Here is a 23,955-nt window from a genome sequence, read left to right on the forward strand (position 1 = left end):
TTTATTTTATTAATTAAATTTATATTCAATTATTACATTATATTATATGTATATATATATATATCTAAAAACAAAATTTTAATAAATTTAAATTAAATTTTTTTATATCCATAAAAATAAGTAATAAATAAATCTTTAATTTCAATATTAATTTATTATGAAAAATAAAATTATAATGATAGTACTACTGTATATATATATATATAAAAATGATTAAATAATTAAAACTTATAGTTATAACTTATAACTTATATTTTATTTTGGCCGCCATTTTCTCTATGTTCCTGATGAGATAATCAACATTTTAATGTATCATTTAATGTATAATTTATCTAAATTTTGTTTTTAGATATATATATATATATACAAATAATATAATGTAATAATTAAATATAAATTTAATTAATAAACTAAAACTAAATATTATTATTTTCTAGCTTATGTTTTCTGAAGTTTTATTCAAATCTGAAATTAAAATTTAAAATTTCGAAAAAAAAATTTTAGGTTCAGACAGACAGACAGACAGACAGACAGACAGATAGACTTATAGAATTCAGATACGTACTACTTACAGGAAATTTTTCTATAATATTAAATATTTTTGTTTTGTTTAGTAATAGTTTTAAATAATAACCTAAAAAATTTTTTTTTAAAAATAAATATTGATTTAGATAAAAATTGACATAAATATAATATGAAATTTATGATGACTATTATATATATATATATATTTATTACAATTAAATAATCTTTTAAAAAAATATTTTTTAATTATTAATAATAGAAAAAAATATTATATTTATGATGAAAGTACTTAAAATTATTGATATTTATGTCTATTTTGTTTCAATATTAAGTTTAAACAATTTTTATTTATTTATCGCTGTTATTTTAATTAATTAATTGATTAATGTTTAATACAAAATTTAAAAAAAAATTTAATAATAATTTTAATTAAAGAAAGTTTTGGAAAAACAAATGGATATTAAGTATATGTAAACTTAATATAAATATTAATAATTAATTAATAATGTTTGAGAAAATATGCAAGGATCAATTATGGGTAAACTATATCATATATATAAATATATAAACATTGTATTAATTAATTATTTAATAGTTTATTATTTTATACCAATAGTAATAGTCGTAATAAAATTTATAATTAAATTTTTTTAAAAACAAATTTTGCGTCTAAAGGATCCACAACTTTCATGGTATACAACGGCTCCTAATCTAAGCTCATGTATGTTAAACACATGGTTTGTATGGATTCCCTGTATAGTCTTGTTGTTATACATACCGTACCTAATGTGGAAATGTTATCACAAAAATACTAATAATAATAATATTAATAAAACTACTATTCAATGGAATTATTACAACACCAGCCGATTATTTGTTTGTTTGCTAAGCACTGGTATACTAATAGCGGAACTGGCGTTAAGTTTACGCCGTAAATATCAGTGGAACGATAGTCCCAGTACTGCATACATACTAGGGTTAGGCATACAAACTATGGCCAGATTACTACTATGTCTAGTGTTTAACATTCAACGTTTGTACGGTATTATCACTAGTGGACTGATTTGGTTATACCTATTGTTGGACACCATATTCGGTGCCTTATCTGTGGCTATCTATACTAACAATCAGGTGCTATACAACTATGAATTCATATGGTTTTGTATAAACTATGGATTGACTGTTTTACTACTAATCTATTGTCAATTTGCTGATTGCAAGCCTATAGTCAATACTAATACTAATAATATAAATACAACTAAGCGAAACATAATCAGCAATAAATATCCAGACATTATATGTCCCATAGAGAGGGCATCGTCTATATCGAGGCTAACCTATCAATGGATGACCAGTTTGTTTGTCCGAAACTGGAAAAAATCAATCGACTTCCAGGATCTCTGGCCACTGACCCCGGGCTACAGTGTCTTAGCTAACTATAACCTAACGTTTCATAGATATCTATTTAAGACAACTAAACCTAATAGTGTTATCAGCGATACAACCATTTTAGCGGACATTAAAGCAAAAAATAAATTTCAATCAATTTTTAGTTTCAATTATTCTAATGATGTTAATAATAATACTAATAATAATAATAATAAAATTAGTTTTTTATCGATAATATTGCATAAATTTAGTCTACAATTTCTATGGTTATGTCTAATATTATTTTTATCGGTTGGCCTAAAATGTTGTCAACCATTAGTGGTCAAGTATGTAGTGTTTATGTACTGTATATATATATATATATATATATATATATAATAGTTAAAAAATATTATTATTATTATTATTTTAGATTGTTTATCACTTATGAGGATAAGGATCAATATAAATGGCACGGCTATGTCTATTGTGTACTACTGGTGCTGATTACTATACTATCGAGTCTATTGAATACATATTATATACAAGCAATCAAATGTCTAGGTTTTTATGATTATTAAATACATTTAACTAATAATATATATATATAATAACAATACAGTATTTCAATTTTATTTATTTGTTTTAATATAAAAAAATAGTAATAAAAATCACATCATCGGTAATGTCGGCCGTCTATCGCAAGTCACTGGTGTTGAGTAACGGTGCCAAACGTCAGACCAGTTATGGCGACATAACTAACCTAATGGCTGTCGACTGTCAACGAGTTAATGGTTTAGTATAAAAATATAGTATAAAAATTATAGTATTAAAAAATATTACATAATTTTTTTTTCATTTAAAATAATCAATATATTTTGTTATTCAAATATATAGATAATGCCCAATGGTTGGCATACATAGTGGTATTACCCCTACAGATAATACTGACCACTGGCTTATTGTTTACTGAGTTTAGTTATACAGCATTTTCCTGTTTAGCGGTTGTGGTCATACTATTTTGGTTACAGTTTTTAATTATGAAAATCGGTATTAAAATCGATAGAAAACAATTAAAATATTCAGACAATAGACTTAATTTTATTAAAGAAATACTAAATGGCATCAAAATAATTAAAGTATAATTAATTAATTTTTTAATTACTTACTTATTATTATTTATTATTATTTATTATTATTTATTATTATTTATTATTATTTATTATTATTTATTATTATTTATTATTATTTATTATTATTTATTATTATTTATTATTATTTATTATTATTTATTATTATTTATTATTATTTATTATTATTTATTATTAGTATTAGTATTAGTATTAGTATTAGTATTAGTATTAGTATTAGTATTATTAATTAATTATTGTTTATTTTAATTTAGTTATACGCGTGGGAACAACCGTTTATGAATATTATAACCAAATTACGTGATCAGGAGTTACGTAAAGCCAAACATTTGTATTATGTTTTTGCCTTATTGTATATAATATCAAACATGTGTCCATTGATATGCCATTTGCTAATATTTAGTCTATATTTGGGACTGAAATTTGCTGAACAATTAACGGCTGAAAAGATATTTTTCTCGATATCATTGATGTCAGTGTTTAAGGAAATCCTATCAAAATTAGGTTATGTTTACAGTACTGCTGGTATGGTTAGTATGAATGATATTATTATTATTTATAATTTTTTATATTATTTAAAAAAATATTTTATTAAAAAATATTTTATTAAAAAATAATTATGTTTAATACAGTTTTATTTTTTAAAAAGTTAGTTATTAAACTTATTAAACACATATCTATTTTTAAAAAATTATAAACAACAAAAATATATCAATAATTAATTTTTTGTTAATACTTTTGGAGTATTTTTTAAAAATAAAAATAATTATTTATTATTTTTTTAATAAATATATTAGATGTACGTCTCGATCAATCGTTTCAATGATTTTCTCAATTTGGATGAACACAACAACTATGTGACCAATAATAAGGATAGCAATGATAATAATAATATGATTGATATAAATGGGGCAACACTTTCATGGGATACACCTAATGATCAAAAAACTATTAATAATAATATACAAGACTATACATTAAATCAAATTGATTTGCATATCCGTGAGGGTATGTTTGTGGCCATAGTAGGCGATGTCGGTTCAGGTAAAAGTTCACTGTTGTCGGCAATTATCGGCGATATGGAACTGATTGATGGGACAGTCAATGTTAGACCGGGTGTTAATATGGCATACGTTCCACAACAGGCATGGATACAGAATGCAACCATCAAACAGAATATTATGTTTGGAAAGCCATTCGATGAGGAACTGTATGACCGGGTGATAGATAGCTGTGCTCTCAGACCTGACTTAAGACAACTGGCCGGCGGAGACCAGACAGAGATCGGCGAAAAAGGTGTGAATCTGAGTGGCGGTCAAAAACAGAGACTTAGTTTAGGCCGAGCCGTCTATTCCGGTGCCGATCTATACCTACTCGACGATCCACTTTCTGCAGGTATTGTTGACGATATTGTTTTTATATATTAATTTTAATTTTTTCCTAATATAGTGGACAGTCATGTGGGCAAACAATTGATGAATGAAGTATTGGATACAAAAACGGGATGTTTGGGTTCAAAAACCCGATTGTTGGTCACAAATCAATTGTTTATGTTAGCCGATTGCGATCTAATAGTTGTCCTGAAATCGGGTAAAATAGTATCGACCGGTACTTATGGGGAGCTATTACACGATAGTAATTATTTTCAACAATTAATTAAACAGTATTTCAGTGAACGAGTCGATGATGATTACAATAATGACCATAAATGGACAGTTAGTTTGAATAAAACAGTTGTTATTAATAAAAATATTATCGCCAATAATAATAATAATAATAATTTTGATAATAAAAATGATAATAATTTTGATAATAAAAATGATAATAATTTTGATAATAAAAATGATAATAATTTTGGTAATAAAAATGATAATAATTTTGATAATAATTTTGATAACAATGATAATAATATAGTTGCAAAAAATATAAATAATCATGCACAATTAATTGATGAGGAGGGTGCCCAAGTTGGACTAATAACTATTAAGGTATTTTTTTAATACATAAATTATTATTATTATTATTATTTTTCTATTTTTTTGTTGTTATTTATTTATTAAAATTTTTATTTTATAGACATTTATCAAATATGTTCGTCTAATTAACATAAAATTACTATTGATTTGTCTAACGGTTCTAATGTTATCGACTGCTGTCAACTATGGTATCAATTTTTGGTTGGCCTACTGGTCCAAACAGTTGGTTGCCATCAATAATAATAATAATAATGGCGATGATGATGGTAGTGATATTGGGGACAGTAGGGGTCCAGTGTTTTATATGATAATATTTGCCGCAATGATTGTCGGACAGTTATTGTTGCAAACAGTTTACAGATATATCTATGCCCTGACCATTATAAGCACCTGTATACGATTGCATCGTAAACTATTGGCACGCGTTATGCACGCGCCCATGGAGTTTTTCGATACGACACCCGTAGGTCGACTATTGAATCGTTTCAACAAGGACATGTATCTGATTGATTTGGGTTTGCCAGTTGTATTTAGGTAATTGGGTGGGGGTGGGGTGGGGTGTGGGAGGAATGGGAGATGATGTGAGGAGCAAGATGCTATGTTAATTATATTAATATTATTATAAGTATATGACTAATAAATATATAATAACTTTTAATTAAAATTATTATTATTATTATTATATAGCTCATACAATATGAGTTATATTTATAATAACACATATTGATATATATATATATATATATATAATAATTTTAGTTAAGCTTATTATATATATATAACAATTTGTTTTTAATTTTTTTTAAATAACTTTTAATTTTATCAATTATTTTAGTCAATCATTAGACTATTTCCTACAATTCATTGGTATTGTTGTGTCGATTTCAATACTGACGCCAATGTTTTTGATACCATTTGGTTTGACTGTTATTGTATACTATATTCTACAGGTATTTAATTATATATATATATATATATATAGTATATATTGATATATAATTAATTATAATTTATTATTAAATAAAAATTTTTTAACATCCAAAAATAATCTAGAACATTTATATTAAAACATCGTGTCAATTAAGACGGTATGTAATTAAAAAAATATTATTGATTTTGAAAAAATAAATTAAATAATCATATTATTAAATATTATGTAGTATTTAGATATATAATATTAATAATAATACTAATAATAATCTACTAATTAAAATCAATAATTAAAATTTTACAAAACATGCAAATATTCAAAATAAATATATCAATTGTATTAATATTATATATCTATTATATTATATATCAATAGTTTAGAGTCTATCAGTCGATCGCCAATTAATTCACATTTAGAGGAAACACTTAACGGCTTATCCAGTATTAGGGCCTATGATTGTAGGGATAGGTTTATACGGGAATCGGACAAAAGGATCGACAACAATACTAAGTGTCTCTATCCGTATATTATGGCCAACAGTTGGCTATTGGTTAGACTACAAGTGCTTACCAATATACTTGTACTGTTTGCTGCCGTGTTTGGTGTCATACGTAAAGATAGTCTAAACGGTTCGGACATTGGACTCAGTCTCTCAAATGCTATTACTCTGACCGGTATTTTAGAGTATTTTATCAATTCATTGGCTCAAACCCAAGCAAATCTGGTATCGTTTGAACGGATAGACGAATATTGCCGTCTGAATACAGAAGCCGACTGGCAATTATCGATCGGTCAACAATTATCGGATAAATGGCCAGAAAATGGATGCATCAGATTTGATGGATACGGTACCCGATATCGACAGGGTTTGGATTTAGTTATCAAAGGCATCGATATTTCTATAAAATCTGGAGAAATGGTAAATATATGATAATAATATATTACTCAATAATTATTATAATTATTATTATCATAGATAGGTATTGTTGGCCGAACCGGTGCGGGAAAGTCATCGCTAACATTGGCGTTGTTTCGACTTATTGAGCCAGCAATGGGTCGTATAGTTATCGACGGTATAGATATCAGTCAATTAGGTCTACACGAGTTGAGGTCGCGGTTGACTATTATACCACAAGAACCGGTACTGTTTTCGGGAACTATTCGCTCAAATTTGGATCCGTTCGACAAGTTTTCCGACGACGAACTCTGGTCAGTGTTAGAACAGTCGCATCTCAAAGAGTTTGTACTGTCGACTGATGCCGGTCTCGACCATCCGGTGACCGAATCGGGTGATAACATGAGTGTCGGTCAGCGACAACTTGTATGTCTGGCTCGGGCTCTACTCAGACACACGTCTATCCTTATCCTCGATGAGGCCACGGCTGCCGTAGATGTGGAAACCGATGCACTCATTCAGCAAACTATTAGACAAGAGTTTAAGTCATGTACTGTCCTAACGATTGCCCACCGAATCAATACAATCCTTGATTACGATCGGGTGTTAGTCCTAAGTGACGGACGGGTAGCCGAGTTTGACTCACCCGACAAACTGCTTGACGACAGGACAACCATTTTCTATTCACTAGCCAAAGATGCCGGTGTTATATAATATTTAATTTAATTTTTAAAAAATTATTGTAACTACTATTTAAGTTTTTATTAATTATTACTTATAAATAACAACAACAACTACTACTACTTTTTATTATTAGTTTTATTGAAGTTTTTTATTTAAACTAATAAAATAAAGATAAAGTTTATAAAATAAAATAAATTTTCTTATAAATAAAAGATTCAATTGTATTTAATTTTGATTATGAAATTAATTAATTATCTATTATTTTATTTATTTAAGTAAATTATTTATTTTATTTTTATTATCTTAATTTGTATTTAAGTAATTAAATGTATAATTACTGTAGTTATATACTGTATATTAAATATAAAATTTGAATCATTAATATATAATTATTTAATTAAATAAATACATTAATAAATAGTATAAAATATTATAAAAAAAATCAAATCTAATAAATACAATATACAAACAATAAATTTTTATATAACACCGGCATCTTTGGCCAGTGAGTAGAAAATGGTTGTCCTGTCGTCAAGCAGTTTGTCGGGTGAGTCAAACTCGGCTACCCGTCCGTCGCTTAGGACTAACACCCGATCGTAATCCAGGATTGTATTGATTCGGTGGGCAATCGTTAGGACAGTACACGACTTAAATGATTGTCTAATAGTTTGCTGAATGAGTGCATCGGTCTCGACATCGACGGCAGCCGTGGCCTCATCGAGGATAAGGATAGACGAGTGTCGGAGGAAAGCTCGAGCCAGACATACAAGTTGTCGCTGACCGACACTCATGTTATCACCCGATTCGGTAACCGGATGGTCGAGACCGGCATCAGTCGACAGTACAAACTCTTTGAGATGCGACTGTTCTAACACTGACCAGAGTTGGTCGTCGGAAAACCTGTCGAACGGATCCAAATTTGAGCGAATAGTTCCCGAAAACAGTACCGGTTCTTGTGGTATAATAGTCAACCGCGACCTCAACTCGTGTAGACCTAATTGACTGATATCTATACCGTCGATAACTATACGACCCATTGCTGGCTCAATAAGCCTAAACAATGCCAATGTTAGCGATGACTTTCCCGCACCGGTTCGGCCAACAATACCTATCTGTTATATATATAGAAATTATTTAATAAGTTATGCAATAAATAATAATAATAATACCTTTTCACCGGACTTTATATTAACTGTAATGCCTTTGATTACTAAATCAAATCCCTGTCGATATCGACTACCGTATCCAACAAAACTAATACAACCATTTTCTGGCCATTTATCTGACAATTGTCTACCGTATTGACCAATTGGTTCGCTTTCTAGACAACAATATTCGTCTATTCGTTCAAACGATACAAATAATGCCAACATTTGGCCAAACGAATCGATAAAATACTCTAAAATACCGGTTAATGTAATGGCCATCGATAGGGACAGTCCAATGTCCGAACCGGTTAGACTATCTCTACCAATGACACCAAACAGTGCAGCAAACAGTACAAGCAAATTGCTCAGGACTTGTAGTCTAATTAATAGCCAACTGTTGGCCACAATATACGGATAGAGACACTTAGTATTGTTGTCAATCCTATTATCCGATTCCCGTATAAACCTATCCATACAATCATAGGCCCTAATACTGGACACACCATTCAATGTTTCGCCTAAATGTGAATATATTGGCGATCGGCTTATGGACTCTAAACTATAATATATATATAGGACTAGATATTAATACAATTGATATATTTATTTTGAATATTTGAATGTTTTGTAAACTTTAATTATGGATTTTAATTAGTAGATTATTAATTATCAATATTATTATTATCATTAGTATTATTATAAGTATTATTGTTAGTATTATTATTAGCTTATAGACTCTTAACTATATATACATACAGATTAATACAGATATAATACACATATGTAATGTAAATATTTAATATACAAACATACAAATTGTTAATTAATATTTTTTTAGAAAATTAAATTATTTTAATATAATTTAGTTATTATTAATATAATACCGTTTCAATTGTAACGATGTTTTAATGTAGAGTTTCTGAAATATATAGAAATATTAAACAAAATATATTATTAATAATAATTTTTAAAAAAAAAGTTTGTAAATAAAATATTTTATTTATTAATTTTGTTTAAAAAAATTTTTTTTTTAATACATTACCAATAGATAATAGTAGACAACAACAGTCACTGCCAATGGTATCAAAAATATTGGCGTCAATATTGAAATCGACACAACAATAGCCAGTGTTTGTAGAAAATAATCCATTGATTGACTAAAAAAGCAAAAAAAAAGTAAAAACATTATAAATAATATAAAATTTATTATTAAATCTATATATTTATACACACATAGTGTATATTTTTGTATATTTTTTCTATAAATAGTTTAATTATAATAGCTAATTTCTAATATTTTGAGATGACTATTGCATAGCGAGCGGTGGTCAACTCAAATATCGGGGAATCGGCGGTAAAGTAATTATCGAAAAAACACGTGTTTAGCAAAAAACGATTTTTATTGTTCAAATTATACGACTGTTCGCATACTAGTCTCAGCGCATACTGAGTGCTGTATATCAGCTATCGGTGCTGTTAAGCGCATTGCGCACCTGTGGGCGCCATTGTTGACATGTAGTGGCGCATAGCGACACACTCGCCACCGGACAGGACCGGCGATACGGGATATATCCGAACTCATCGGCTGTGATAGACATCGGTGTTTTCGTGAAATTGTAGTCGTTTTCTTCGTATTTTCCGTTATCTCGAGTCCCGCGAATAATGTCAATCTTAGGGACGACTATCGGTTCACGTGTCGTGTTTTGGATGTTACCGTCGGGTTTATCGATGAATACGCAATCTTTTCGTAAGTTATACCGCAATAAGTTCGAGGAATGCGATACCAAAGTTTTAACGATTGTCCCGTCTTTCACGTCTAGTTGGTCTATACGGTAGGTTTCGGGTCCGATTTGGTCAGATATACGGCACGGGCCGACGTAATAAGGCGTCAATTTATTACGCGACGGGTGATTGTCGGGTAACCGGTACTTAACGATATCATTAACGCGTAGATCCGATTGTTTATGTCTTTCATCGTGTCTTTCTTTTCGTAGATCTTGAGAACGTCTCGACCGTTCGGTACCTAGTCTTCGGGCTTCTTCTAGTCCAACTATCGGGACGGCGTGTCCATCGGCAACGATACCAAAATGTAGATATCTCGGCGGGTATCCCGTTATACCATGAATTTGATCGTTATGGGCGATCAATACATCGGCCAATACTGTCGACCAACGGACTGTCAGCCGATCGATTAACGCCATCCGCATACCTTTAGCTATCGCATCGTTGGTTTTTTCGACCACACCGTTTCCTTGCGGATGATAGGGAGGCGTGAGGAGGTGCCGAACCCCACGTTCGTGTAGATAATTACAAAAACGTTTAGCCGTAAATGACGAACCATTATCGCTTAATATTGCCTTTGGTCGACCAACGCTATCGAACAGTCGACTTATTAGATTAATGGCGGCTTCGGTCGAATTGCGTTTAACAGCCGCAGCCCAAGTATATCGCGAATGGTTATCGACCAAAACGATTATATACTGAGCGGCGGTACTTCTTGCGGCGGAACCAATTACGATAGTATCTAACGACCAGAGCTGATTCGGTTTGTCGGGTGTCGGTATAGGACGACTAGTACCGTGTGTTGTCTCGTTTGGCGGCTTAACCAACTGGCACGGGTGACAACTGCGGACATACGCGGCGACATCGGAACCTATCGTCGGCCAACAATGTTTAGACGATATCGCTTTCAAGGTTTTAGCGATTCCCGGATGATTTAAACCATCGTGGAACTCGATTAAGACATCGTTAACCATCGAGGAGGGGACGACCAGTTTGGTGACACCACGATAGGTAACGTTTACGAGTCCATCGATTATTTTCGGTTTACGAATATTATACGCTTTTATCTCGTGTTGTTTAGCGGCGAATCGGTCCAATTCGATGGCCATCACTATGGGATTTCGGGAGAACGCGTCAGCGGCCAGATTTTCTTTGCCCGGGCGAAGATGAACGGTATAGTTATATACGCCCAGTCGTACTGACCAACGGAACAAACGGCTCGATGGGTTGGCCACACCAAACAACCACTTTAAGGCCGCGCAATCAGAGTATATATCGAAGTGGACGCCATCTAAATATATGTTGAAATGTTCGACTGATCGGACAACGGCCAGGCATTCCAATTCGGCGGAAGAATATCGGGTTTCGGCGTCATTCAACTTTTGTGACCAATACGCTATCGGTTTTACGGTACCATCGGTTTCTCGCTGTGACAGTACGGCTCCTAAACCAACCGTTGAACCGTCCGTCTGTAGAATCATCGGTAACTTCGGATCATATATACGGAGTACCGGTGCAGCGCAAAGCGCATTTTTAAGCCCATCGAAGGCGCGTTGCTGTAGGTCAGTCCAACCAAACGGAACGTCTTTTCTGGTCAAATCGGTGAGTGGTTTGGCTATCTTAGAGAAACCTTCGACAAACTGACGATAAAAATTCACGAGTCCTACGAATTCTTGTATTTGTTTTGTTGACTTCGGTGTAGGGAACTCACGGACAGCCTTGAGTTTCTTAGGCGACGGCTGTACACTAGCGGCGGAAACTACGTGTCCCAGGAATTCGACAGATTCGGCAAAAAATCGACATTTTTCTCGACGCAATCGAATTCCTTCGTTGACTAATCTTTCGAATACTTTCCGGAGCAGATGACGATGACTTTCCCTATCGCGGGAGTGGACCAGAATGTCGTCCAGATAACACTCGACACCATTGCCGACCAATTCGTTAAGTATTTTACGTATCTCCCGTTGGAACACCGAACATGCGTTGGTAAGTCCCATCGCGAGAACTGTCCATTCGAATTGGCCGTACGGGGTAACAAAGGCGGTCACTTCCATTGATTCTTCGGCAATCGGTATTTGCCAGTAGCCGTGCGCTACATCTAAGGTGGTGAATACCGTTGATCCGGACAATTTGTCGATCAAATCATGTATTATTGGTAGTGGTGTGCGTTCACTGACGGTTTGAGCGTTGACTTTTCGGTAATCAATTACACTTCGATAGCTACCGTCTTTTTTACCAATTAGGAATAGTGGTGATGCCCAAGGAGAACGCGATGGTCGGATGAGCCCTTTGGCTAACAGACCGTCGGTCTCCTTTCTCATCAGCTTTTCCCGTTCGGCAGATACTCGGAAATGGCGTTGAACTATAGGAACGGCATCGGCTTTCAATCGTATGACGTGTTTAACGTTCCGAACGCGACCGACATCCTTGTCGTGTCGAGCAAAAACATCGTAATCATTGAGCAACGGATTTGTCGGTTCTTCAACAGCACCAACAACGGTCATCAAAGCCATCGATACTTCTTTAACGACTTTTATCGCATAGCTGTCGACCTTTCGTTGATCTTTTAATCGCACTTTCGTCTCCATCTCGGCGATATCGATGCCAACTATAGCATCATACGAGATGTCGTCCATCACTTGCATCGACACTCTTTCCGTTCGTCCGTCAAGGGTGATGTCGACACGGACTTCACCGAGTGTTATCTTGAATCCAGCGACGGTCTTTACTTTGATACCTCTTCCGTCTGGCCGTAATCGCAAATTATCGGAAATTTTCTTCGATAGGACCGTCAATTCCGATCCGTGGTCCATAAACGCATTCACATGTTTGCCGTTTATCTTCACACCGTAATGACGATTGTCGTTAACTACTATAGCGTTAACAGCCGGTGTTGCAACAGTTCCAGACGCGGGTCGAGGTGTAGGCGGTTGTCTGGTGTCCGGACGGTGGCAAAGTCGCATCCAGTGGTATTCTGTAGCTCCAAATCGCTTACATCGAGGACAAGGAAGGTTGGGTTTGTCGCCACCATTTCGTTTCTTCTTCCAATCGAATCTTTTCTCGTTTCCATTTTCGTCGCTGTCTTCCATCGAATGGACTCCGGGATATCGCTGTCTTTTTCGTGTTTCTTCAATCGCTACGGCGATTCCAAACCAATCTTCGGGAGTCTTCGGCTTCTGGGCAGCCAGATGTGGTTTGTACCAGTCGGGCATACCCTTCGTGAGTAGCCCGACTGCTTGTTTGTCCGTAGCTTCGGCTTCATCCAGAAGTCGACGCATATCCGTATAATATGACAATACGCTTTCGTTTCCTCGGAGTCGACGGTCAGATGCTTCTACAATCCCGTGGCCTACCATACGACCGAAACGGGCGATCATTTTCGTTCGACACGTGTCCCACGTGATGTCTGGTCGTTTACGAGCGACCTCGCGGCAGTACCAACTGTATGCCTCGCCGGTTACGTGTTTGGCCAATGACGTCAGTTTCTCGCTATCGGTAAAATCGTAAACTAACGAATTGAATCCGTCGATCCATTCGTCTATCGGTACTATCGATTTATCGCCACTAAACGATTCGCACATTTTCGAAGATGTCTTAGCGATATGAGGCGCATATTGTTGCTTATCGACACGTTTTTCGGTAATTTCTAAACGATTCTTCGCAGTTGTATTCGCATTCACCAACCGTCTGGCGTCGCGTCCATCTTGAATGGCTTGTTCGCGGGCTGCCGCAGCGGCGCGGGCAGCGGTAGTCAATGTGGCCATTCGTTCGGCCAACTCATTGAGATCCATGTCGGCGGTTATACCTTGAGTTATCGCTTCGATATCATCGGCTAATGTCGTTATGGCTTCTGCATTATCTTCGGGAATATCTTCGGTAATATCTTCGGCGTCGGTGGGCGGCAGGGTTGCCCTATATGTATTACCGGATCGGAGAGACATATCGGTACCTTTTTCGGTCTTTTCGCTTCTTAATAAGCTCTTGAAATCGTCGCAAATGTCGGTTAAAAAAAATCGTTAAAATAAAGACGTCTAAAAAACCGTTGAATTTTTCATTCAAACGATTAGTCGTAAAAGCGGTTAAAACGGGGTATAAAAATCGGTGAAATTTAGCGTAAATTCGATCTCGGCGACTGCGCCAATTGAGATGACTATTGCATAGCGAGCGGTGGTCAACTCAAATATCGGGGAATCGGCGGTAAAGTAATTATCGAAAAAACACGTGTTTAGCAAAAAACGATTTTTATTGTTCAAATTATACGACTGTTCGCATACTAGTCTCAGCGCATACTGAGTGCTGTATATCAGCTATCGGTGCTGTTAAGCGCATTGCGCACCTGTGGGCGCCATTCTTGACATGTAGTGGCGCATAGCGACACAATTTTAATTTTTACTGTTTTTTAATTAAAAAAAATTAATAACTAATAGTTAAATTAATAGTTAAATTGATTTTTACACAAAAAAATACTGGAAAAACGTTATGAATAATATATAATATAAAAAATTATTATTAAATCTATATATTTCTACACACATATAGTGTATGACTTTTTCTATATTTTTTTCAATAAATAATTTAATTAATTAATTTCTAATATTTTACAAAATTAATAGTAAATTAATAGTAAAAATTGTTGTTTTTTTAATTACCCAAAAAATACTGGAAAAACTTTATCCATACTATAGAGATCTTTATTGAAACGATTGATCAAACGGCCCAGGGGTGTCGTATCGAAAAACTCCATGGGCGCCTGTATTACGCTAGCTAATAATTGATTATGTAGTCTAGAGCACGTACCTATTATACAGCTAACATAGCTATATCTATAAGCTAGTTGTACTAGTAATTGGCCTAAAATAATTAAGCCAAATATTAGCAAATAGTAGAAATTGTTGGTATTATTATTATTATTATTGTTGTCAATATTTTTGCACCAGTAGGCTAACCAAAAATTGATACCATAGTTTAGGCCAGTGTTCAATATTAGGACCGGTAGACAAATTAGTCTAAATATTAGGCCCAATGAGCGCAAATATTTTACAAATAGCTAGAATCAAATTTATTAGAATTAATTTTTTAGTAATAGTAATAGTAATAGTAATAGTAATAGTAATAGTAATAGTAATAGTAATAGTAATAGTAATAGTAATAGTAATAGTAATAGTAATAGTAATAGTAATAGTAATAGTAATAGTAATAGTAATAGTAATAGTAATAGTAATAGTAATAGTAATAGTAATAGTAATAGTAATAGTAATAGTAATAGTAATAGTAATAGTAATAGTAATAGTAATAGTAATAGTAATAGTAATAGTAATAGTAATAGTAATAGTAATAGTAATAGTAATAGTAATAGTAATAGTAATAGTAATAGTAATAGTAATAGTAATAGTAATAGTAATAGTAATAGTAATAGTAATAGTAATAGTAATAGTAATAGTAATAGTAATAGTAATAGTTAGATACCTTAATATCTATTAGTCCTTGTTTGGCACTTTCATTTTTAATCAATTGTGCATGCTCATTATCATCTAGATTATCATAGTTACTATTATTGCTATTGATGCTTTCATTAATATTATTATTATTATTAATATTATTATTAGTTATAATATCTAAATCATTATCATATATAGGCGACACTGTTGTCACTAATTGTCTATTGTTATCATCATTACTACTACTACTACCAGTAGTAGTCATCCGATGATCACTAAAATATTGTTTAATTAATTGTTGAAAATAATTACAATCACTTAATAACTGTTGATAATTACCGGTCGATACTATTTTACCCGCTTTCAGGACAACTATTAGATCGCAATCGGCTAACATAAACAATTGATTTGTGACCAACAATCGGGTTTTTGAACCCAATATACCTGTTTTTGTATCCAATACATCACTCATCAATTGTTTGCCCACATGACTGTCCACTATATATATATAGATTAAATAAAAAAAATTATATTAATTTTAAATTAATATATAAAACAATTTTTCGTCAACAATACCTGCAGAAAGTGGATCGTCGAGTAGGTATAGATCGGCACCGGAATAGACGGCTCGGCCTAAACTGACTCTTTGTTTTTGACCGCCACTAAGTGTTACACCTTTTTCACCGATTTCTGTATTGTTTCCGCCGCTTAGTTGCCTAATATCTGGTCTAAGGGCACAACAGTCTATAACCTTATCATACAGTTCCTCATCGAACGGCTTTCCAAACATAATATTCTGTTTGATGGTTGCATTCTGTATCCAAGCCTGTTGTGGAACGTATGCCATCTGAACACCCGATCTAACATTGACTGTCCCCTCAATCAGCTTTATATCGCCGATAATGGCCGACAACAGTGAACTCTTGCCGGAGCCGACATCGCCTACTATGGCCACAAACATACCCTCACGGATATGCAAATCAATTTGATTTAATGTATAATCATTTTCATTATCGTCATCGTCACCAATGGTTTGAATATTAGTATTAGTATTATTATGTGTGTCCCATAAAAATGTTGCCCCATTTATATCAATAATATTATTGTTATTATTTTTATTATCATTATTATTATTATTACTATGGATTACATAGTTGTAGTGTTCATTCAAATTGAGAAATAAATCAAAACGTTTAAATGATACGTATATCTATAAAAAAAATAAATAAATTAATTAATTAATAAAAAAAATAATTAATTAATAAATAATAATTAATTAATAAATAATAATTAATTAATAAATAATAATTAATTAATAAATAATAATTAATTAATAAATAATAATTAATTAATAAATATTAATTAATTAATAAATATTAATTAATTAATAAATATTAATTAATTAATAAATATTAATTAATTAATAAATATTAATTAATTAATAAATAATAATTTATTAATAAATAATTAATTAATTAATAAAAAATAATTAATTAATTAATAAATAATTAATTAATTAATTAATTAATTAATTAATAATTAATTAATTAATAAATAAATAATAATTTATTAATAAATAATTAATTAACTAATAAAAAATAATTAATTACAATAATTTATTAATTAATAAATTAGAAATATAGTTAATATAGTGATATTATAATTAACATGTAATATCAATAGTTGTTATTACATTATGTATATAAATTATTTTTAGTTAATTAAAACTAATTAAATAATTATAAATAATTTATAATGTAATAACAATTAAATATATTATTATTTACTTACAATTCCTGCTGTATGATAAACGTATGATAATTTTGATATAATCTCTTTGAGCATCGATATCAATGATATGGAAAAAAATATTTTTTCAGCACTTAATTGTTGGCCAAAATTTAGACATAAATACAGTATAAATATAATCAAATGGCATAACATGGGTGACATATAGGATATGATATTTAAAATGGCAAACACATAATACAATTGTTTGATTTTGATTAATTCAATTGATCGTAATTTTCCTATCGATTTAATAAACGGTATTTCCCATCCATATAACTATAATAATATTAAATTAAAATTATTATTATTATTATGGAAATAAAAATTATTATTTTGTAAATATAAATTATTATTATTATTTCTATTTTAATAATAATTATAGAAATAATAATAATAATTATAGAAATAATAATAATAATTATAGAAATAATAATAATAATTATAGAAATAATAATAATAATTATAGAAATAATAATAATAATTTTAATTTCCATAATAATAATAATTATAGAAATAATAATAATAATTTTAATTTCTATAATAATAATAATAATAATTTACTATTATTATGATTATTATTTTTAATTACAAATTTAATAATTGTTTTTTTTGTTTCTATAATAATTGTTGTTATTATTTCTATAATAATTGTTGTTATTATTTCTATAATAATTGTTGTTATTATTTCTATAATATTTATTATTATTATGGAAATTAAAATTATTATTTTTATTATTATTACTAACTTTAAGTATTTTAATGCCATTAAGTATTTCATTGGTAAAACCGATTCTATTGTCGGTATGTTTTAATTGATTGGTTCCCACTTTGACAGCAATTTTTGTGACAACCGTTTGAACAAATAGTATGATTAGTATGACAACTAAAACGGCCAGCGATGACAAACCAAATTCAGTATACAATAGGCCGGTTGTTATTAATATTTGTAACGGTATGACCAATATGTATGCCAACCAATGAAAGTTTTCTAATGTTTTTTTTGTTTTTTAAATTTTTTTATATATATTTTTATACAGTATTGCAAGTACTGGTATATATATATATATATTATGTGTATATTATTTTTGCTTATAATATACATATATATATAGACACAATTATATATACATATATATGTATATATATACTAATATATATATATATCCCATCACTTGTAATACTGATTTGATTTTAACAAAATAATTTTTTTTATACTAAATAAATAAATAAATAATAATAATAATAATAATAATAATAATAATAATAATAATAATAATAATAATAATAATAATAATAATAATAATAATAATAATAATAATAGTATAATATATTTATATATATATATATTAAAAAAAAACCATTAATCCGTTGACAGTCGACAGCCATTAGGTTAGTTATGTCGCCATAACTGGTCTGACGTTTGGCACCGTTACTCAACACCAGTGACTTGCGATAGACGGCCGACATTACCGATGATGTGATTTTTATGGCTAAAAATTATTAAAGTTGTAATAATATTTTATTTTTAAGATTTTTTTAAAAGATTAGAATTATTGATTATTTTATTATTATTTTTTAATTAAAAAAAAATCTTAATATACCTAAACATTTGATAGCCTGTATATAATAAGCATTCAATATACCGGATACTATATTGATAATCAATAGTAATACTGTATAGACATAACCGTGCCATGTAGGCTCATCCTCTATATCAGCATAGGTTATTAGCAATCTATAATAATATACATACATATATATATATATATATATATTATAAATATATTAAAACAATTACCACATTATCAATATTATTACATACCTGACCACCAATGGTTGACACAATTTTAGTCCAATCGATAGAAAACATACAAACCATAGCATTATATATTGTAAACTAAATTTACGTAACATTATAACTAATATGTTTATTGTTTTATTATTATTATTATTATTATTTTTAGTATTATTATCTATACTAAAACTATTTGATCCAAAACAATCTATTTATAAAAAAAAAACAAAAAAAAACAATATTATAATTTTATTATTATTATTATTCCTATTATTATTATTTCTATTATTATTATTATATATAAGTTAATAATTTTTTATATTTTAAAAATAAATAAAAATTATATTTACAATTAAAGTTTATGAATGATCTGAATTCAGTTTTTAAAATCCATAGACTATTAAAATCGATTGTATTTTTCCAGTTTCGGACAAACAAACTGGTCATCCAGTGATAGGTTAGCCTCGATATAGATGATGCCCTCTCTATGGGACACATGTTGTTACAAATGTATAACCCGTTTGTATTCAAGCGGTCAGCAAATTGACAATAGATTAGTAGTAATAATGTTAGCAAATAATTAATACAAAACAATATGAATTCATAGTTGTATAACATATGATGATTGATAGTATAGTTGGCCACAGAAACGGCACCGAAAATAGTGTCCAACAATAGGTATAACCAAATCAGTCCACTAGTAATAATGCCGTACAAACGTTGATAGTTAAACACTAGACATAGTAGTAATCTGGCCATTGATTGTATGCCCAGCCCTAGTATGTATGCAGTACTGGGACTATCCATCCATTGATATTTACGATATAAGCTGAACACCAGTTCCACTATTAGTATACCAGTGCTTAGCAAACAAACCGATAATCGGCTGACATTATAATAGTTCCATTGAATTGTATTTGCATTGTTGTTGTTGTTGTCATAACATTTCCACATGAGGTTCGGTATGTATAACAACAAGAATATACAGGGAATCCATACAAACCATGTGTTTAGCATACATGAGCTCAGTTGCGGTGATGTTGTATTCCATGATAATACTGGTTCCTAAATAGTAGTATAGTATATATAATATTTATTAAGTAAAATATAATTTTTATAATTACCCATAACTTATCAGTGCATATATGTTCAAACATATTAATCACACAAATTATTAATATATAAAGTTTATTGAAAATAAAATATAAATATTTATATAAAAGTATAGTCAGTTAAGTTATATAATGAAAAAATAATATCATTATTAATATATTTTTTTTATTTTATATATTTAATTTAATAAAACATGATGAATCATTAAATAAATAATATTTCCTCTAAAAATTTAGGTTATTTTGAATTTTATCATAAATATAATTATATACTATATATATATATATTGACTTATATTTAAGTTTTTTTTGAGTGTAATATTTTTTTTCAAAAATATTTATGCATATATTAAATTTTAAAAAAAATTAAAAGTAAAGTAAAGCATTTATGGGAACAAATAAATGTCATTATTATATCATAGATCAGAGATATATTATTAATCAAAAATAAAGTATAAAATATTAATAAATTTGCAAAAATAACAGTAAAATAACGTAAAAAATGTTAACATTTCATTAGTTGTTTTATTTTTTAATTTTTAATTAATTAATTTTAAGCTTTTTTTAACACTATAAACACTATTTAAAAAACAACTTATAATCAACTAATATATACAAAATTTTTTTGAATGTTTTTTATTTTAAAAAAATACTTTTGATATTACTATAGCTTAGGTGCCATAATATATATGTATATATATATATATATATATATATATATATATTATAACACCTAAGCTATATATATATATATATATATATTTGACATAAAGGGTTGTCCAACAAACCATTGGTTTTTTTCAAAATAGAAAAAATAGTTAAAAAATTTTATTTCCAAAAAATAATAATAATAATAATAATTTCAATATTGTATATATTAAAAAAAAATTGCTTGTGTTTTTAACTACTGTTTATTAATTAAATTAATTATTTTTTTTAATATAAAAAAATTACAAATTCTTTAATTAAACAAAAATCAATAAATAAATAATTTATAAATAATAATAAATACAATTAATTATAGATACGGTATATATTAATTATAATTATTATACAACTATTTGTAGTAGAAATAGCAGTATTACTAATAGTATTATTGATATTATTAGTATTATTATCGTTAAGTTGTTTGTATTGATTGATTGTTTGTATGAGTCGGGCGCCCAACTCTTCGGCCAATTATTATTTTTTATTTTTTTAAATGACTACATAGGCTAACAATTGCCAATATAGGGGAGGGAGGGGGGTCTAGATTTAACTTAAAAAGTGCGAACGTAATATGTGAACCATTTAAAAACTAGATTTAATAAAGTTATAATAGTAATAATATATATATATATATATATATTAAACTATAATACTAGTCATTACATGTACGCAATCAGTGAGAGTATTGTAGGAATAATTTAAAAACTTTTACTTTTAATTTTTTTTTTAATATTTTTCTACTAACGTCACAACAAAAAAAGCATATATATTTTTTATTAAATCTATAAAAATATATATTATTTTTTTGTTGTTGTTAGGTGAAACTTGTTTTAGGATAAATATATAATAAAGTTTATATACAGAAAATATTTTAATAGTTTAACTCTAATATTCTCGAAACTCCTGAAACAAGTAATTATATGAATTCTATAAGTCTGTCTGTCTGTCTGTCTGTCTGTCTGTCTGTCTGTCTGTCTGTCCGGTATAGATTTTAATAAAGCATCAAAAACTGGCATTAAAAATTAGCATTCTAATTTTGATATTTTATTCGTAAACATAGAGACAAAAATGGAGACCAACGTAAAAAAATTTTAGGTAAAAAATTTAATCTTAAGAATTATATTGATCATCAAAATGAAGATATAATAGATAATAGAAAAAATGGCGGCAAAAATGTAAAAAAATGTATATTTAGTCATACTGATTCATTTGATACCACACATGTCTATGGTTGAAGTTATTTTGTTATACTGATTCATTTGATACCACACATGAGTATGGTTAAAGTTATTTTGTTATACTGAATCGTTTGATACCCCATATACCAGTGGTTGATTTTATTATGTTTTACTGAATTATTTGATACCCCACATGTCTATGGTTGAGTTTATTTTGCTATACTGATTCATATGATATTCCACATGTCAATTGTTAAGTTTATTTTGTTATACTGAATAAGTTGATACTCCACAAATATGATAACTAAATATCTTATATCATATATATCTATATATAAATATTATAAAAACAAGTATTACTAAAAAATAATATATTATTTTTATTATTATTAAAAATTTTATGTTTTTGTTATGATGGATGAAAATAGTAGGAAAAATTTAAAGTAATTAAATTTTTATTTCAATTATTATTACAATACCCACTGATTGACACAGTCAATGACTAGAATTAGATTTTTAAATATATATATATATATATATATATATATATATATATATATATATATTATTACTATTAAAAACATTATTAAATCTAGTATTAAAATAATAAACAATAATTTTAATTTTTTTTAGTCCATCAAACATACAACTAACTGTATATATTTTTTTTATACTATAACTATAATTACTAATAAAATAATTTTATTTTATTTTTAATCTATTAAACAAAAAATAATAGATTTATTAATTTATTTTATAAAATTTTCTTAAAAATAATGAATCAAATAACTCAATTAAATTATTCATTAATAAGTCCAGTTACACATAATATTAGCAACGATTCAATTAATCAATTAAAAAACAGGTTAGTATATACTATATATATATATATATATATATTAAAATATTAAATATATATATTTATATAGAAATTATTAAACTCAACATTATAAAAATTATTATATAATATAAATTTAATTTAATGTTTTTTTTGGGTCATAATTATAGATCCTATGATATAATTGTTGACATTGGTTGCGGTGACGGTAGTCTAACCAAATTGTTGGCCAATCAATTAGCGCATAACCAGCTCATTGGTATCGATTGCGTAACCGATATGATAAGCTATGCCCGCAAACATAATAGCCTAATGATTGACGATAAACACGACAACAACAACCGTATCATTGAATATGTCGTACAAGATATGAGTGTCGATTGGCCAGCGATGTGTCCCCGGATCAGACAATTGGAGTCTAGGGTTGATCTGATTTTTTCAAACTATGCCCTACAATATATACCGGATAAGCAAAAATTGATGCAAATATTTGATAGACTACTGGCCACTGGCGGTACAGTCTATGCTAATATATTTTTGTATAACGATCTAAACAAAAAGCTATCAATTAATGGTCCAAAACAATGGTATCAAACAATTGCTGAACAAATTGCTAATTGGAAACAATGTCTAAC

At 29.2% G+C, this 23,955-nt stretch overlaps 3 protein-coding genes across 3 annotated transcripts; 2 read left to right on the top strand and 1 right to left on the bottom strand.

Moving 5' to 3' along the window:
• Positions 1–2,578: 2,578 nt before the first annotated feature.
• LOC128954150 (multidrug resistance-associated protein 1-like) lies at positions 2,579–7,560 on the top strand. Its single transcript, XM_054299717.1, has 8 exons — positions 2,579–2,687; positions 2,791–2,897; positions 3,299–3,569; positions 4,014–4,439; positions 4,494–4,759; positions 5,244–5,554; positions 6,327–6,870; positions 6,928–7,560. The coding sequence occupies exons 1-8, from the start codon at positions 2,579–2,581 to the stop codon at positions 7,558–7,560; spliced, it is 2,667 nt and encodes an 888-aa protein (XP_054155692.1).
• A 449-nt stretch (positions 7,561–8,009) lies between these two features.
• Positions 8,010–10,260, bottom strand: LOC128954151 (multidrug resistance-associated protein 1-like). Its single transcript, XM_054299718.1, has 4 exons — positions 10,126–10,260; positions 9,563–9,597; positions 8,700–9,237; positions 8,010–8,642 (listed from the first exon to the last, which is right to left on the bottom strand). The coding sequence occupies exons 1-4, from the start codon at positions 10,258–10,260 to the stop codon at positions 8,010–8,012; spliced, it is 1,341 nt and encodes a 446-aa protein (XP_054155693.1).
• An 8,305-nt stretch (positions 10,261–18,565) lies between these two features.
• LOC128954152 (trans-aconitate 2-methyltransferase-like) lies at positions 18,566–23,892 on the top strand. Its single transcript, XM_054299720.1, has 4 exons — positions 18,566–18,654; positions 23,297–23,347; positions 23,491–23,834; positions 23,882–23,892. Exons 1-4 carry the CDS (start codon positions 18,566–18,568, stop codon positions 23,890–23,892), a joined length of 495 nt encoding a protein of 164 aa, XP_054155695.1.
• Positions 23,893–23,955: the final 63 nt, after the last annotated feature.

This window comes from Oppia nitens, unplaced genomic scaffold, assembly GCF_028296485.1.
Source record: "Oppia nitens isolate AA-2021 unplaced genomic scaffold, nextdenovo-longstitch-racon4-pilon3 scaffold25_pilon_pilon_pilon, whole genome shotgun sequence".
Classification (NCBI taxonomy): Eukaryota; Metazoa; Arthropoda; class Arachnida; order Sarcoptiformes; family Oppiidae; genus Oppia; species Oppia nitens.

Coding starts and splice junctions, on each gene's coding strand:
- LOC128954150 (XM_054299717.1), top strand. CDS start 2,579: ATGTCGGCCGTCTATCGCAAGTCACTGGTGTTGAGTAACGGTGCCAAA. Junction 3,570..4,013: donor TTATGTTTACAGTACTGCTG/GTATGGTTAGTA, acceptor ATAATATACAAG/ACTATACATTAAATCAAATT. Junction 6,871..6,927: donor CTATAAAATCTGGAGAAATG/GTAAATATATGA, acceptor TTATTATCATAG/ATAGGTATTGTTGGCCGAAC.
- LOC128954151 (XM_054299718.1), bottom strand. CDS start 10,260: ATGAGTTCGGATATATCCCGTATCGCCGGTCCTGTCCGGTGGCGAGTG. Junction 9,598..10,125: donor TAGCTGATATACAGCACTCA/GTATGCGCTGAG, acceptor TATATATTTCAG/AAACTCTACATTAAAACATC. Junction 8,643..8,699: donor ATATAAAGTCCGGTGAAAAG/GTATTATTATTA, acceptor TATATATAACAG/ATAGGTATTGTTGGCCGAAC.
- LOC128954152 (XM_054299720.1), top strand. CDS start 18,566: ATGACAACTAAAACGGCCAGCGATGACAAACCAAATTCAGTATACAAT. Junction 18,655..23,296: donor TGTAACGGTATGACCAATAT/GTATGCCAACCA, acceptor TTCATTAATAAG/TCCAGTTACACATAATATTA. Junction 23,348..23,490: donor ATTAATCAATTAAAAAACAG/GTTAGTATATAC, acceptor TCATAATTATAG/ATCCTATGATATAATTGTTG.